The following is a 16,169-nucleotide window of genomic DNA, read 5'->3' on the forward strand; positions in this document are numbered from 1 at the left end:
GTTGAAGACTTCCACGGAGCTGGAATGAAGACCCATAGGCTCCTACCAGCTTCTAGCTCCTTACCTGCACTGCCACCACAGATAAAACCTCCACGGAGATTCGGTTAAACTCATCAAAACAGCCCCAGGCACCAGTCTGAGCCAGGCCTTTGTAGATGTTGCCACAAGACTGCAAGGAAATGCATGAAGATTAAATGACCAACAGCATGTGGCTTAAAGACACAGTCCAAATTCATTTGATATTCTGTTTATTACAGATACTTCCAGTCCCCTACAGGTCCTGGTCAGAAACTTGCATTGAAATTTCAAGAACAATTAAATTTTTGATGGTGATTGGGTAGTAATAGATCCTTTGCAAGACACATGAATGCAAATCCTTTAAACTGTCATCAAAGTTGCCTTCTTGTTGATCTCATACTAGGAAATAAATAAAAGATGATTTTTCTTATACCATAAAATAGCCTCCTGCTCAGGATTTGGCATGCTCTGATAGAAAGCTCATGTCATGCCTGTATCTTTAAATCCATGGCCAGCTACCCAGTTTTCTCAGATACTGAGAAGCTAAAGATGGGACTGAGGTGAGAACAACCACAGAACAAACTATAGGCAAATCTTCTCAAAAGAGAGAGAGAGGTAAAGAGAGAGAGACTAATGAAGTTAAAAACAACAACAACAACACTTAATTGGATGAAGAGATGACTTAGTTGTTAAGGTGCTTGCCTGCAAAGCCCAAGGACCAGGTTCTATTTCCCACTACCCATGTAAGCCAGATGCACATGGTGGCACATGCATCTGGCATTTGTTTGCAGTGGCTGGAGGCCTTGGTGTACCCATTCTCTCTCTTTCTCTCTACCTGCCTCTCTGTCTCTTTTTCTCTCTCTCAAATAAATAAATAAAAATATATTTTAAAAAACATTTTTATTTGTTTGTTAGGAAAGAGAGGAGAGAGAAAGAAGAGAGAAGGTGCCAGTGGAGGCAGAGGTAGGAAGATCACTGTGAGTTCAAGACCAGCTTGAGACGACATAGTAAATTCCAGGTCAGCCTGGGCTAGAGCAATACCCTTCCTTAAAAAACAAAAACAAAAACAAACAAACAAAAGTTTAGGAAGTATGACATTCTATATAAGTCACTTTTTCCAAGTAACACCATGGGGGTTGCTCAGTAGTCTAGCACTTGCCAGCGTATGTAAGGTCCTAAGGTCAGTCTATCAATCATTTATATATCTATCTGCCTGTCTATTTGCATTTTAAAGGCCCTGAGATTTTCCACAAAAAAAAATATAATAATTTAACTTGGTTACATGGCTAGGGTTTGTTTTTTCCTTTTAATTCAATTTACTCTTATTTTATAAAAGGTTAAACTCTAGGTCCCTTCACCCACCCACACCCCCTGCTTCCCTTTCCCTGAAGGCTCTTCTCTTGGATTGTCTATATTCACTGTGGGGTCACAAAGGCCTCCTTCCATGTGGGGTACTGTGCCTCAGGATATTCCTAACCACTCTGTGGCTCTTAAAATCTTTCCATTCCCTCTTTGGTAATATTCCCTGAGCCACAATGAGCCTGTCAGAAGTCTGATTTAGTGTTAAGGGTTTTTTTTTTTTTTTTTTTTTTTTTTTTGGTGGCTGTTGGGTTTCTCTTTTAATGGGCTTTAATTGGCTTTGTTGTCTGTTGCCATCTTCCTGGTGCTGGTTGTCAAGCTAGCTGTGAGAGCAGTCTTTGTGTTTCTGTTTCCTGTGCTGTGTCTCCTGGGCCCTAAGGAGGTATTAGATGTGGGAAATCTTGTGGAAGGCAGCTGGCCATCTTTTATTGGTGTATTGGTGGATCCTGGATCACCTTAGTATTCTCTGCCATCTGTAAAATAGAGCAGATTCTCCAACCAAGAGTGAGAGCAATTTATTTGAGAGACTTTTTGGTGTGTATACTCACTCTTGATATTCAGAGAGCAGTGGAGGCTTTTCAGTGGAGTCTCCCAGCCATTGAACACCATCTTGGATCCCAGTGCCAGGCATGCGTTCTCTTCCCCTGAGCAGGCATCATAGACAATCGTAGAGCAGTTGGTTACCTGCACAGGCTGTGTGCCATTATTGCATAGGTGTATTCCCGGCATGTCTGGTTTGTAGCTTACTGAGTCCCCTGCTTATTTATGATGTTGATAACCACTGTCTCCTGCAAACTCCCATAGAACTTTCCAGTACTATAAGGTCAAGCCAGAGGTGGCTAGCTCCCCTCTCAGTTCTAGCATGGTGACTCTGTGTCCTGTTGCAATAGCCTATGGTGTCTTCAGCAATACAGCCATACCCTTTTCTAGCTCATGCAGGTAAGCAAGTGCTTTGACAATAGCCTGCATTCTTTTGTGAATCTCATGGATCTCTCTGATCAGCAGCTTGCCTTGGGGAGTAACCCATTTCTGGGACTAGGATTTTCTAGCCAGTGCCCAGGACATTTCTGTCAGACTGTCTCGCTCTCCATTTACTGGTGATTATATCTTATAGATTGCTGTCTAGGAGGAAGGTTTCTATGGTTTTTGATTCATGTTGCCTTAAGTTTTGTATGATTCCCCTTCCTACCCTCCTTACCCCTCCAAGGCCCTCCTACCCACTATATTGTTTCCCTATCCTACCCTGCCACATATCCTTTCCCCTTCCCTATTTCCACTTATCCTGATCTAATTTATTTTCTGTGTCCATATTCCTGGTATATACTACTGTTTAATCTCATCTACTGTTGATCCTAGGGTGCACATATGAGAGTGATGATGTGGCATTTGTCTTTCTGATCCTGTATGAGCTCACTTAGGATGTTTTTTTTTTTTTCTGCTCTATCCATTTATCTGCAAATTTAATTATTTCTTTCCTTGTTGATATATAAATTCCATTGTGTATATATACCACATCTTCATTATCTATTCATCAGTTGATGGACCTCTGGGCTGATTCCAACTCCTAGCTATTGTGAATACAGTAGTGACAAACATGGCTGAGTAAGTGTCTCTATAGTAAAAGGAATAGTACTTAGGGTGGATGCCCAGGAGTGGAACAGCTGGGTCCATACTGATTTCCACAGAGGTTGTACAAGTTTGCACTACCACCAACAGTGAATAAGGCTCCTCTTTCCCCATGGCCTCACTAGCATTGCTGTCATTCCATTTTTGGGTAAGTGTCATCCTTACTGAAGTGAAATGGAACTCAAAGTTGTGGGGTTTTATTGCATTTATCTGATGATTAAAGTTGCTGGACATCTCTGTAGGTGTGAATTGGCCATTTGCTTTTCTTCCTTTGCAAATTCTCTGTTCATTTCTCTAACTGATTCTGATTGGAATGGCTTGATTTTTTTTTTTTTTTATATTGCTTAGGTTTTTGAGTTCTTTGGAGATTCTAGATGTTAGTCTTCTGTCCGAGGTAGGGCTGGTGAAGATTTTCTCCCATTATGTAGGTTGCCTGTTGACTCTGTTGATGGTGTTTGTCAGTACAATAGCTATTTGGTTTCATGTGATCCCAGTGGTTGGATGATTGTCTAATTTCCCGGGTTACTGGGGTCTTATTCAGAAATTATTTCCCTATGTCTATATTGTGGAAAGTTCTGCCTACTCTTTTTTCCATTGGGCATTTTAGTTTCTGGTCTTATATTGAGGTCCTTAATCTATTTGGAGTTGCTTTTATACACAGAGTGAGAGAAATGGGTCTAGATTCATTTTCTTGCAGGTGTTTGTTTGAAAATGCTGTCTTTTCTGCAGTGTGTTTCTTTGGCTCTTTTGTCAAAGATTAAGTAGTTATAGTTGCTTGAACTTAGACCTATATCCCTGTTATATTGAATGCTTTGTGGGGTTTGATGTTTTCTTAGTCTTTATAAGATTTAATATCTGTAAATAGTTTTGAGTATTTCTTTTTCCCTCTTGTAGCTACATGTGAATGATTATTCATCCCTTCAGTGTGAAGTACTCCATGCAGTATTCTCTGTAGGGCTGGCTTACTGTTAATTATTCATAAATCTGGTTTATATCATGGAAAGTTTTTTCTTTCACCTTCTATTATGAGTGATAATTTCGCTGGGTATGATAATTTGAATGGCAGTAATGGTCTTTAAGCTTTTGAAATACTCCATTCTAAGCTCTTTGGGCTTTTAGAGTTTCCACTGAAAAATCTGAGGAGATTCTAATGCATGTAACAAGCTGTTTTTCTCTTGCTGCTTTTAGTACTCTCTCCCTTTTTTTCTATGTTTAGGGTTCTAATTATAGTGCGACATGGGAACTCTCTTCTCTGGTTCTGTCTACTTGGTGCTCTGTGGGTCTCTTGAATCTGGATGGATCTCTCTTTTGTAAAGTTGGGGAATTTTTCTTTGGTGATTATGCGGAAAACATTCTCTATGCACTTGGACTTTGTTTCTTTATCTTCCTGTGTGCCTATTATCTCAATATTTGGCCTTTTTATGCTGTTCCACAGTTCCTCATGTTCTGTTTGCAGAATTTTTGAGCCTGGCATTAGTTTTATAGTCTCAATCTATTTCTTTTGTTTTGTCTTTGAGTTCTGATATCCTGTCCTCCATGTGGTCAATCCTGTTGGTGAGGCTTTTTTGGGAGCCTTTAAAGAGATATTTCATTTTTGTTTTCTATCAGCATCTCAATTTCTTGCTTGGATTCCATTTTCATGTCCTGGTTTGACGTTCTTATTGTCTCTGAAACACATTTCTTCATTTTGACATGTTGTCATTGTGTTTATTCCCTTGATCTATGAGATCTTTTATTTGTTTATTCTCCTTGAGTTCCTTTAGCCTTTTGTTGATCTGTGTTTGGGTTTCCTCAGTTTTATTGAGCCGTCTAGTAAAAAATGTTTCTTGGTTCTCTTTGATTTCATCAGTTGGGTTTCTTTTGCTGAATTTCTTCCATGTTGTTGAGCCATCCTTTGAGTTGTGTTTTGAGCTCTTTTTGCTGATTTTTAAAAATTTCATTCAGTTATTCTTAGAGTTCTTATTTGATTACTCATCAATTTTGTCATTTGTTCAAGGCTCCTTAAGTATGTTTAAAATGCTTATCATGTTGTCGACGGGGGGTGGAGGGGTTGATGTCTTGGGGTTCTTCTGGGCTATTTTTGGAGGCTTCCATTGTTGTACTAAGCAACTTTGGTGGGGATCCTTCTGCTTGGTGTCATGTGTTGTTTGTTTTACATTGGGGTTTTCCCATCTTGAATTTGACAAGTTGTCTTGTTGAGAATGCATCTATAGCCACTGTTATATAGACTGTGGTTGGGTAGCCTGGTCTGATTAAGGTGGGTGTGGAATAGTGGTCTATCTACTGGATTAGGTGGAGTGCTTTTAAATCTGAGCAAGGTCTACTTTGTTTCTGTTATCTCCAGGAGGTCTAGGTGAGACCTTGAGAGACCCAACTTACTCAATGGACAGGATGGGCCTTGTTCTTCCAGTGCTGTTCACTGTTCACTGTTTGGAGGTTTGGAGTGAATGCAGCTCCTTGGAATTGGGGCCAAGACATGGGTATATGTCTCTTCAGCCCTTCCAGCTTTTTACAAGGTGGATATAGGTAGTAGATTGATTGCTAGTCTGTAAGTTGTTGTTAGCCTTGTGCAGGGCTGAGTCTGGCAAGTAGGAATACTTCCCCCTGGCTGATAGACCTGATTACTTTGTATCCTTTGTTCTCTTCTCTGTATGCTAGCTGGTGATTACTGGCCCCCTCAAGGATCATCCCAGCAATGGGCTTCCCCTTTCCTGACCCTGTCCCTAAAGATTACCCCCTGTTGCTAGTTATCAGTTCCTTGAATGCTAACCAAAAATCTCCTTTCAGGTCTTCCTGAATTGCACTTCCCCCTCAGATGTAGGCTGCTGTTTCCAGAAGCCCCTTATAGCCAGATGGGGGCTGTGGTTGTTTGATTCAGGTATCCTCCATAAACTTAGGTATTCAGAATATTAGTCTCCCCATATGATGGCAATTGGGAATTAACTCCTGGAGGCAGCAAATTTTTAGGGGTGGGCTTATGGGCATAAGAGCCAGCTTCCCCTTGCCAGTGTTTGGCATATTCTCCTGTTGCTATTGTCTACCTTATGTTGGCCAGGGGGTGATGTCCACCCTCTGCTCATGCCATTGTTTCCCCTGCCATGATGGAGCTTCCCCTGGAGCCTACAAGCCAAAATAAATCATTTTCCTTCCCCAAAGCTGCTCTTGGTCAGAAGATTTCTGCCAGCAATGAGAACCTGACTGGAACGGGGGAAACCCCTCTCACTTGACCACTCTCATGCTTGTCCAGTGCCCCACTTGCCAGTTGGCATTTCCCCTAGGTTGTACTTTCCAGTAGCAGCTGTGGCTGCCACCCAGTGGGAACTGGACCCTAAATGTTGGAACTTCTCATGCCCCAACTCTCTGGATTTTCCCCTAAGTTCCTTAGCACCTGCTGACACTGGGACAGAGCTGAACCCAGAGGTTTGACCGCTTGCACCCTTGCTCTCTGTGATTTCCCCTACTCCGCCCTACACAACCACTGCCACCACCACTGGGAGACAGCTGAGCCAAACTGTGGGCTTCAGTTACCCACTGGAGCTTAAACCAAGCTCATTAACTTGCTGGAAAATCCTTATTTGTCTGCCTGGGGCTTTTCTGTGTTGCTAGTTAGAGAGACCTTTAATGTTTCAAGCAGAAAAGTATATTGTGAGGTTCTTTCCTCTGATGCTCCTCCCAGTTACAGCAGCATGGCTCCCATTTTGCCACCTTTACTGGAAGCCTCTGGGCAGGGTTCTTTTTTCCTCATGTAGTGTGTGATTTTTCTCAGAATATATTGGCAAACAATGGTACAGTGCCAAGATCAAAGACTATAGACAGGAGTTATGAGCACTAGCATTTCATAGAGCTATACACTTAGGAACCTACATGGGCAGCGCTTGCTCAAATCTGCATGGACAGAGAACAGGGGGAATTTCTGGGAGGAGGAATGATTACAGTAGGAAAATGAACAAAATTATGATGTGTTTGGAGAAAAACAAAGGTGCCATTTGGAATGGCAAACTGAATCACTCAAGGCATCTTATAGAAAGCCCTGGACTATTATGAAGGAGCTTTGGGGGTTTGTATCACAGAACATGATTAAGGCAACATTTTGTCAGAATTAGTCAGACATCTACCCATGCTAGGTTGTTTATGGAGGGTAGACTTTAAAGAGGGAGGAAAATTATAAATTCTACCTCTTATTCAAACTCATATCAAACATATGACACATGGAAAAAGAAAAACAATGGAGAACCAAAAACAATTTTTAGTAGTTATCAGTATTTTGAGGGAAGGACAGAGTAAAGAAGAGAGTGAATGGAGGTGGTGTGCAGGCATTTTAGAGTGGAAAAACTATTAAGCCTGTGGTGCTTGATGTCAGATAGATAACTCTATGTGCTTGTTAAAACCAGTAGAACTATAGACCTCACTATCTATACTTTCTTCCAGACTGAACCTCTTGTAATCTTGGAATTTTATTAAAGATTTAGTTACCTTGTATTTTCATTGGTTCAATAGTTGTGAAGACTGTGTTATACTAATCTATGAATTTAACAATAGGGAAAATATGTAAGGGAGAAGGTGACATGGGAGTGCTGTATACCATCTATTCAATTTTTCCCTAAACTGAAAACTGCTAAAAAGCAAACTGTTCATAAAAATAAAACAAAAACTCAATCATCTGTCTCTACTTAGTCAATGAATAAATATGAATTGAATATGTTTCATATGTTGGAGATTGTTCTAGGTCACGAGGAATCTGCAGAGAAAGTTCTCACAGGCCTTACATTCTAGTGACAATAAAAATATGTGAGAAGTTCCATTGCCACTATACAATAAGGTTGGCATGGAGATCTTTGAGCACTCTGGGACAGTGTCTCTGAAGAGGTGATGTAATTCCAGGCATTGAAAGTTTACGCATTTATATTATTCCATCAAATAATTTTATAGGTGGAGATTTGATGTCTATCCTTCCTTCTCTTCCTCCCTCTTTCCCCTTCTCCCTGCATTATTTCTTCCTCTCCTACCTCCATTCTCTCCTTCTTTCCTTCCATCTATTTCTATATATTAATTCCTCTACTATCTATCTATCTATCTATCTATCTATCTATCTATCTATCTATCATATATCTATCTATTTATCATGTATGCATGTGTTTGTCAGGAATCAAAACTTATGCCTTACAGTGTTTTTTAATACATATGTCTGTGTGAGTGTTCATGTGTTGCGTAGTGCATGTGAATGTGTGGAAACTTTGCATGTGTGTGCACATCACGGGGAGGTCAGAGGACAACCTCAGATATCACCCTCAGGAATCTCATCCACTTCGGTTGAGACAGGGTCTACCATTGGTATGGAGCTCACTAATAAGGCTACACTGTCTGACCAGTGACCCTCAGAGATCTTCCTATCTTTACCTCCCCAGTGCTGGGATTACATATGAGCACCATACCTGACATTTCTACATGGGTCTTGGAGAATCACACTTAAGTCCACATGATTGTCAGATAAGAACTTTATTAACTGGGAAATCTCCCCAGCTCTTAACATGAGTTTTGAAAACTTTAAAAAAGTTATACATCCCTTCAATAAAAGGAAACTCAATGTATGAAAATTGTAAAAGTGAATTTCCTTAAGTAGACACATGGTCCCTAACCCATCATTCCCTGAGCACCACCAACAAAGCCCTGGGAATCCATACCAACCCATCTATCTATTGCACTTGTCTCTTGGTCCTATTGCCTGGGTGGTGATGTCACATGGCCATGAGGTGGTGGGTTTCTGGACTGGAGTAAGGGCAAGGCAGGACAAATGTTCTAAACAAGAAGGATGCTGGAGAGGAATCAGTGTTGACCACGTAATGGAACTGGGGAAATAAAGGGAATGGACAACCAGAATGAACCAGATTTCTACATGGTCAGGGGTAGGAGAGGTCCTTACTGATTGGATGAGGAATCTGTTAGGTGGTGTGGGTAGGTTCCTTCCAATATAGGGGAAGAGCTTGACAAAGACACCCTTTGCTTAGTCAGAGGCAGGTCTAGACTGTGGGCAAAAGTGGGGGAGGTGTAGAGTTGCCAGTACACATGGGAAAGTGGATAGTCTAGAAAAAACAAAACAAAACAAAACAAAACAAAAAAAAAAAACAACTAGGAAGTGAGATGGGAGGCCAAGAGATGAAAGGAAAGAATGTGGAAGTGCAACAATTGGGAAGTTGATGGAATGGAAGGTCTTGAGAAATAGTCATGTCTGTCACAGGAGTCCAAGGTTCAGGAGGATCAGAAATCATTCTAAATGTTCTTAGGTTCAAAGTGTTTTGACGTTTCAGCAGTAGCCTCTCCAAACTGAGGTAAAGGAGCAAATACTGCTGCTATGAAAAAGAAAAAATGTATATGCTGTCCTGGGATGGGTGTGCTGACTCATGCCAGCCTCAGAACAAGGCAGCTTTTGCCTCAGAGAAGGCTGAACTCAGAAAAAGGTCATTGCTCTGGGGACTGTTATCTTGGCAGAAGAGTTAACCTTAGCAAGTCTTAGTAGCAAAATGGGAATGGTCTTGTTAAGGTGTTTCTGACTGGGAAAAATCAACATTGCCTCAAGGCTAGATTGTTGCTAATCATGATAAGTCTCAACTACAAATACTCTGGACACTATGACATTTAGATATTCTCTGATGACCCCAATACAAACCCCTCCCACAAAGCAGCCTCTGACAATGCCTCTGTCTACTTTCTCTCTATTGCATTTTCCATTGCACTGTTCCAATAAACTCTACTTCCATTTTTCTGTCTTTGGTGAATTTGTTTACAGCTCACATGCTGACCCCTCTCTGCAACATGTCTTAGAGAATATTTCAGCATAAAAGTGAACATTTTCAGAGACAATGACTAATTTGGGGGATTTTCCCCCTAATAATAACAGAGCAAAGCCATACATTTTCCTTTTCTCTGTGTCTCAATGCTTCTCTGAGAGCACTCTGAACCCACAATCAACTTTATAGATCTCAGTAGGATGGTGCCCCTGATGGAATCCATGAGGTCTAGAGCGGCATGGGGGCATCACCTACAGTCAAAACCCTCTCTGTTCTAATACCTGTTTGCTTCACTATCCACTGTCTCTCCACAGTCCCTGGGTTATTATCTAGCTTTGCCTTCTTTAAATCTCTTGTTCTTTATTTCCTCTTCCTAATGCCCCAGCATCTGGCTCCTGCCTCTTCCTATATAAAAATCCATGAGGCTCTCACCACAGACTTGCCCTTTCCTGCTTCCCTGCCTCTGTCCACCTGGCTGTTCACCAAGGCATCTTCCTCACAGTCACATATTATGCTTTATATATTTTCTGAAGCCTCCTGGCATTTCTGTAGCCTGCCACTTCAAGTTATGCCCTTTCAATGGCCTTGGTCTCTGCCCTCCTATTCTACCTTATCACTTTTCTTTTGTCTTCCAGCACCCTCTATAGCAGTTTGGTCATTGTACCAAAAGCAGTATCTAGCTTCCATTGTAGAAAAGACATGCACATAATATACTACTGTGAGTGTCATAAAGGACACATCAAAGTGTCCCTGGATAGCGGCATGACAGTTCTTCTTGACCCCCATTCCCTTACTTTCATTATCCTAGCCAGGCTTTAAGAGAAGTGCTCAGGGGGTGAAGTAGACAAGAGTAGGGGAATAGGACATTGGCTACATAGAACTAGGTCTTGACTTCAAAGTTGAGGTTTCAATAAGTTAGGCAGTGTTAAAATGCCACTACCCCCAAATTCAAATAGTCTTGGGGGTCATCTTCTCATTTGTCTTTCCTGGCTAACAATTTCTATGTCTAATCTCCTATTCTAGAATGTTCCAGGGTCTAGATTTTGTAGGGCACCCATTTGTAGGATAATGCTGTTTGAGTGTTAATTATTTCCATTCATTTCTTCACATGGAGGTTTTTGTCTCCATATAGACTGTATTGTATTCTACCTGTTTCTCTATCTACCATCTATAATTATTGATTCATCACCTATGATCTATATCTATCATCTGTCTACTTATCTATCTTTATCTATTTATCCTGATCTATATATCATCTGTAACATTCATAGGGCATCCCAGCATCCCCCACCCCGCTTTAACTACTCTGTGACTCAGCCAGCGGCAGGTTTGCCCAGCAGCTTGAACCCAAAGAGAGCTCTTGGATATTCCTAGAAACTGGTAAAGACATTTGGGCTGCTGCTCAAACCACTGAAAGAGACTGCTTATAATTCTGAGTGAGAATTCTATTAGCTCTTATATAAAGTGTACCTACTAACCCTTGATGAGGCCATTCCTAAGTGGAACATCCCTTCCTGTCACTGTCCATCTTCAGAGATAAGCTGGAGCTCTCTACATGTTCTTCTGATAAATGCTTCACACACATCATTGGATGCTTCTTTCTCATTTCCTGCATTTAGTGCTTAAGATCAAACTCAGAACCTCGTGGCCTTGTCCATGCTAAAACACTCTATCACTGAGCTACACCCCAGCCCTAAGTCCACCTTTCTTTGGAATCCCAACCAATCCCAATGTTGGGATGGCCTGGGACACTCCCTGGTAGGAATTCCCCTGAATCTGCTTTTGCAGAATCTCCAGCTGCAGACTCTGCATGATGAAATATCCTCTGCTTTTGGTGTCCTCCCCAACCTGTCCTGAGCAATGGTAATAACCAGTAAATACTTTTGGGTTCTGGAATACTTTATCATAAGCAAAGATTTCTGAATGGCTGGGTAGGAAAGAAGGAAGGAGATGTGCAAACAGCTCAGGAAGGCTGTCTGGTGACAGGGAAGCTTTGCAGCATAGGAAGCGATCCGTGGCTTTGTTCTGGTGTGCCATTGTACTGTCCCTGTAGGTTCCAGTATGTGCCTGGCTAAAGCCTGATGGGCAAAGCTTTAGTTACAGTTACATGAACCAAGGAGCTCCTCCTGCTATACTTCCAGAAGCACAGAGAGGGTTAGCTATCAGTGATTGCTTTTGAGAGAATTGTAAGAAATGGCCTTAGTGACCCCTGGCTATGGGGGCCAACTCATCTTTTCTGGTTTACTATGCTCAATTTGACTTTGAAGAAATCTGTTGATTTTTTTCTGAAATCAATATGCACATCTTCTCTACCTAAATGAGTGTGTCTTTCATAATGTTCCTCTTGGGAGACCACATTTATTGCAGCAATGCTGCAGATACTCAATTATAGAAGAATCTAGGAGATAAAATAATCCTTAAGGCCAAGTTTATTTCTTTAAAGGGAAAAAGTTCCTTCAGCCTTGAAAAGAAACATTATCTTAATGTATTCTTCTATAAAAACAGCTGTGCTCAAATTTCAGGGATCTGGACCACATGAAGGACTGTATTTTGGGTCTGATGTTATCTGTTTCTTCACTTGCTATAAGAAAAATACATGGCTTTGCAGGACCTCATCATTTTGTGTATAGAAAAGTGATATATTAAAGAAATTATTCAGGTGATAGAAAATGGGTCTCATGCAATGACTATTACCGATCTTTAACTATAGAGTTATCTTACAACATTGGAAATTATCTTTACATTAAATCTATAGCATAATCACTATATCATGATATTATGTTTAATCTATTTAATGCAACTGGTTTTATCTACTCTAAAATTTAAATGCCATTTTGTTTATAAATGAAACATAATGTGGCTTATTAAACACATACAATATGAGAAAATAAAAATATTGAGGACATCCATTGCTATACATCTTTAAGATGAATTTTTATTCAGTTGTGAACAGAATGTTAGTCGCTAAGAAGTGACTTTGTGAGCCTTTTGTTTCTCTGGATTTCCTCCATGACATATGAACCTCAAATTTATTAGTTGTTTTGAAAAATAATGACTGCCTGAATGAAGTATGTGGGCATTGCATCTGTCTTTTGCAAGCATCTCTGGTGATGAGCAGAGGCTAATGTAGTCTGTTTTCAGAAGTTTCACCTGCCCTTGTGCAATATTCAGGAAAACGTCTGCATTATGGAGGAGCAAAGCTGTTATACAAAGACAAGGGTTTTATGATAGTCACTCATGAGTCTTTCTGTGTTCCCAGATCCAGTAGTGAATTTAGGTATATGTCCCACCATGTGAAGTGTCACAAAGTTCATTAGTGGTGTCAGACTCCATGGAACTGTGCCTCCTTGTCACTTAGGAGATGGGCAGGGAAGCCAAAAAGCTTCAGGGACAAAACCTTCCCAAATCTACTGTGAAAGAGCAAGTAGAAACCTCTTAGCCTGGGCTCTGCAACCTAAGTGGGGGTGGGTCAACGCACTATGCATAAAGCAAATCCCTAATTGGACCTGTCACACAGTTCTTTCTTTAAGCACAGTGGACCTGTACCTTGTAATCCATCTGCTCTGAGCAGTTAAACACATAGACCATGATGCCTAGGGCTCGACCCAGGTCCTTGGTAGTCTCTGTCTTGCCGGTGCCTGCAGGTCCTGCTGGAGCTCCACTCATGGTTAGGTGCAGAGACTGGGTGAGAGTGATGTAGCACCTGTAGAACACAGGAGGCCAAATGTCATTTTCAAGGCCATAGGACCCCTGCTGCGTGCCAGGGCGATTGAGGTTCAAGGCCAGATGGGTCCTGACTCAGCTTCTGTGAAGGAAAAAAAAGCCTAGAGTATTTCTCTTGTCTGCCTCTCTCTCTCTCTCTCTCTCTCATCTTCTCTCCCTCTCTCTTGAACTTTCTTTCTTTAATATTTTTATTTATTTGAGAGAGATGGGGAAAGAAAGAAAAAAAGGCAGGTAGAGAGCAAATAGGTACACCAGGGCCTACAGCCACTGCAAATAAACTCTAGGCACATGTACCCTCTTCTGCATCTGGCTTACGTGGGTCCTGGGGAATCAAGCCTGAGTACTTAGGCTTCATAGGCAAGTGCCTCAATTGCTAAGCCATCTCTCCAGCCCTCTTGTCTGTTCTTAATGGAGCTTGAACTTCCCATGTCCCCTTCCCAAAGGGCACAGTGGCTCTCTGCTGGTCTGTCCTAACCTTGGCCATGCCTCTCCTTTGGCTTCACTTCTCACTGCTCCATGTCTTCCTTTCCCGGTCATGCTAAGGACAAGCCACGTGGAGCAATGCTCACTTGCCAGATGCTCCAAGATTGTGTGAGGCCATTTCTTTTTCCCACCCACTCCCCACCCCTTCAGGTCTACTTAGATGATGTTCCTCTCCCATCTCTGCCTAGCTAATGGCCAGTAACTCCCGGCTTGGAAGGTTGGGGGTGACATTAATTTACCCACTAAGTATACTTGGAGGTCAACACTAGGATAAGTGAACAGATGACACCTCTACTGAGCTACTCCACTTTGCTCTACTTTAATTCCCACCACATTTTTCACACGCATCTCTCAGGCATATCTCTCTGCAAGATTCACAAACCAGGGCTGCTTTATGCATTGCTTTACCTTCAAAACCCAGCACAGCACCAGCATAGCCCATATAAGCCCTCACTAGGTATTTATGAAACACATGAATGACTCCATAAGTGACTGGTTCGATCATTCAATCCATTTAATATTCCTGGGACTATTTTTAGTAATGGCAATAAGATAAACAGTTTTATGATTACTTCTAGTACTTACAGAAAATGTTTCATAGCTCATTTTAGTTGAGTATATTTGATAATTGACACATGAAATGATGCTCAGGTTGGCCCCGAAGGGAAACTCAGCAATACAATGCATTATGTACCCATGGCTCTGGAGAAGTGGGAGCAGCTTTTTCCTTTCTCTGTTTCCTGGCTGCCATGTGTTGCACAGGCCTTGCCTGACAAGTACTCTCATCATGATCTAGTGTGTAACAACAGGTCTAAAGCAACATGGCCAAGTGATCGTGGACTAAAATCTCCAAAGCATTTTTTTTTGTCTCAGTGACTAGCACACCTTATCGGAAAACACACACATACATGGAAATGATTTCAGCATAGTCACCAATTTACCCAAAATACATGAGAAGGAGGTTTTCCAAGGCTGATCAGTATTGGCAAGACCATTTTTAGAATTCTGCCTACCACGTGGTTCAATGACAATAACCAAGGAATAGCATTACCTTGGTCACTCACATCTATCTGGCAGGACACCTTCAGTGGCATGCCAGCACTCAGCTGCCCCCACAGTGCTCAATATCTTTATTGCTAACTTGAGCTAAGAAAAAATTTGCTAGAATATAGACAACATTTCCAAACAATTTTAACAATTAAAAGTGATGGGCTAAATGATAGGGAGATGGCTCAGTTGGTAAAGCACTTACTATACAAACATGAGGATCTGAGTTTTGATCCTTACAACCCCCTTAAATTCCAGCACATATGGCACATTCTGAGGAATCAGAGACAGGTACACTAGCTGATTGGTGAGTTCTGGTTTCAGTGAGCAACCCTATCTCAACAAATAAAGTGGAAAGTGATTGAAGAAGGCACCTGATGCTGACCCTCTGGCCTCCACATGTATGTGTGCACATCTGCATGCATATACTCCTGCTAATGCATGTGCCCACACACATATGAACACGTAAGCACTATAAAAAAAATAAGAAAGGAAATAAATAAACATTTAAAAATGATGACCTAGACATGATGAAGTCTAACACCAGAGGAACAAATGCAAGATAATTAGCTTGCGTCCATAGAGAAGGGGGTGTGTAGCTAGATGGTACCACATGTGGAAAAAGCCCAGAGCTTTTACTATTCCCTCAGTCTAAGCATGAGGAGTGGCATCAGCATAAGAAAGTTGTCCTCAACCTCAACCTAAGAAAATCTGTGCCTCTTACAAAGCATTATTACAAATTCTTTACCCTTATCCTCAATGCTCCGAATTCTGTGGTATATTTTGATTCTAAGTTCGAGTGCTCATCTTTCTGTTTGCTTAAACTAGCTGGAACCATCCTTCTCAAAGTTTGACAAGAACTGCTGAGAGAAATGTTCCACATACTTGATCTCTCTAGCAAGAAGAATAGTGTAACTAGGGCTGAAGGGGTGGCTTAGTGGTTAAGGCATTTGCCTGCAAAGCCGAAGGACCCAGCTTCCATTCCCCAGGACCCATGTAAGCCAGAGGCACAAGGAGGACATGTGTCTGTAGTTCGCTTGCAGTGGCTACAGGCATGCCCATTCTCTCTCTGTCTGTCTCTCTTCACTGACTCTCTACTCTCTTTCTGCTTGCAAATAAATAAATTAA

General features: G+C 41.4%; 1 protein-coding gene across 1 annotated transcript in view; it reads right to left on the reverse strand.

Annotated features, from left to right (window-relative positions):
• Dnah9 (dynein axonemal heavy chain 9) overlaps positions 1-16,169 on the reverse strand; it is a 369,830-nt gene that overhangs the window by 248,544 nt on the left and 105,117 nt on the right. Inside the window, exons 27-28 of the mRNA XM_045131009.1 lie at positions 13,335-13,491; positions 65-169 (exon numbers count right to left, since the gene is read on the reverse strand). Coding sequence (XP_044986944.1) covers positions 65-169; positions 13,335-13,491 — 262 coding nt within the window. The remainder of the gene's footprint in view (positions 1-64; positions 170-13,334; positions 13,492-16,169) is intronic.

The sequence above is a fragment of the Jaculus jaculus genome, chromosome 12 (genome assembly GCF_020740685.1).
Source record: "Jaculus jaculus isolate mJacJac1 chromosome 12, mJacJac1.mat.Y.cur, whole genome shotgun sequence".
Classification (NCBI taxonomy): Eukaryota; Metazoa; Chordata; class Mammalia; order Rodentia; family Dipodidae; genus Jaculus; species Jaculus jaculus.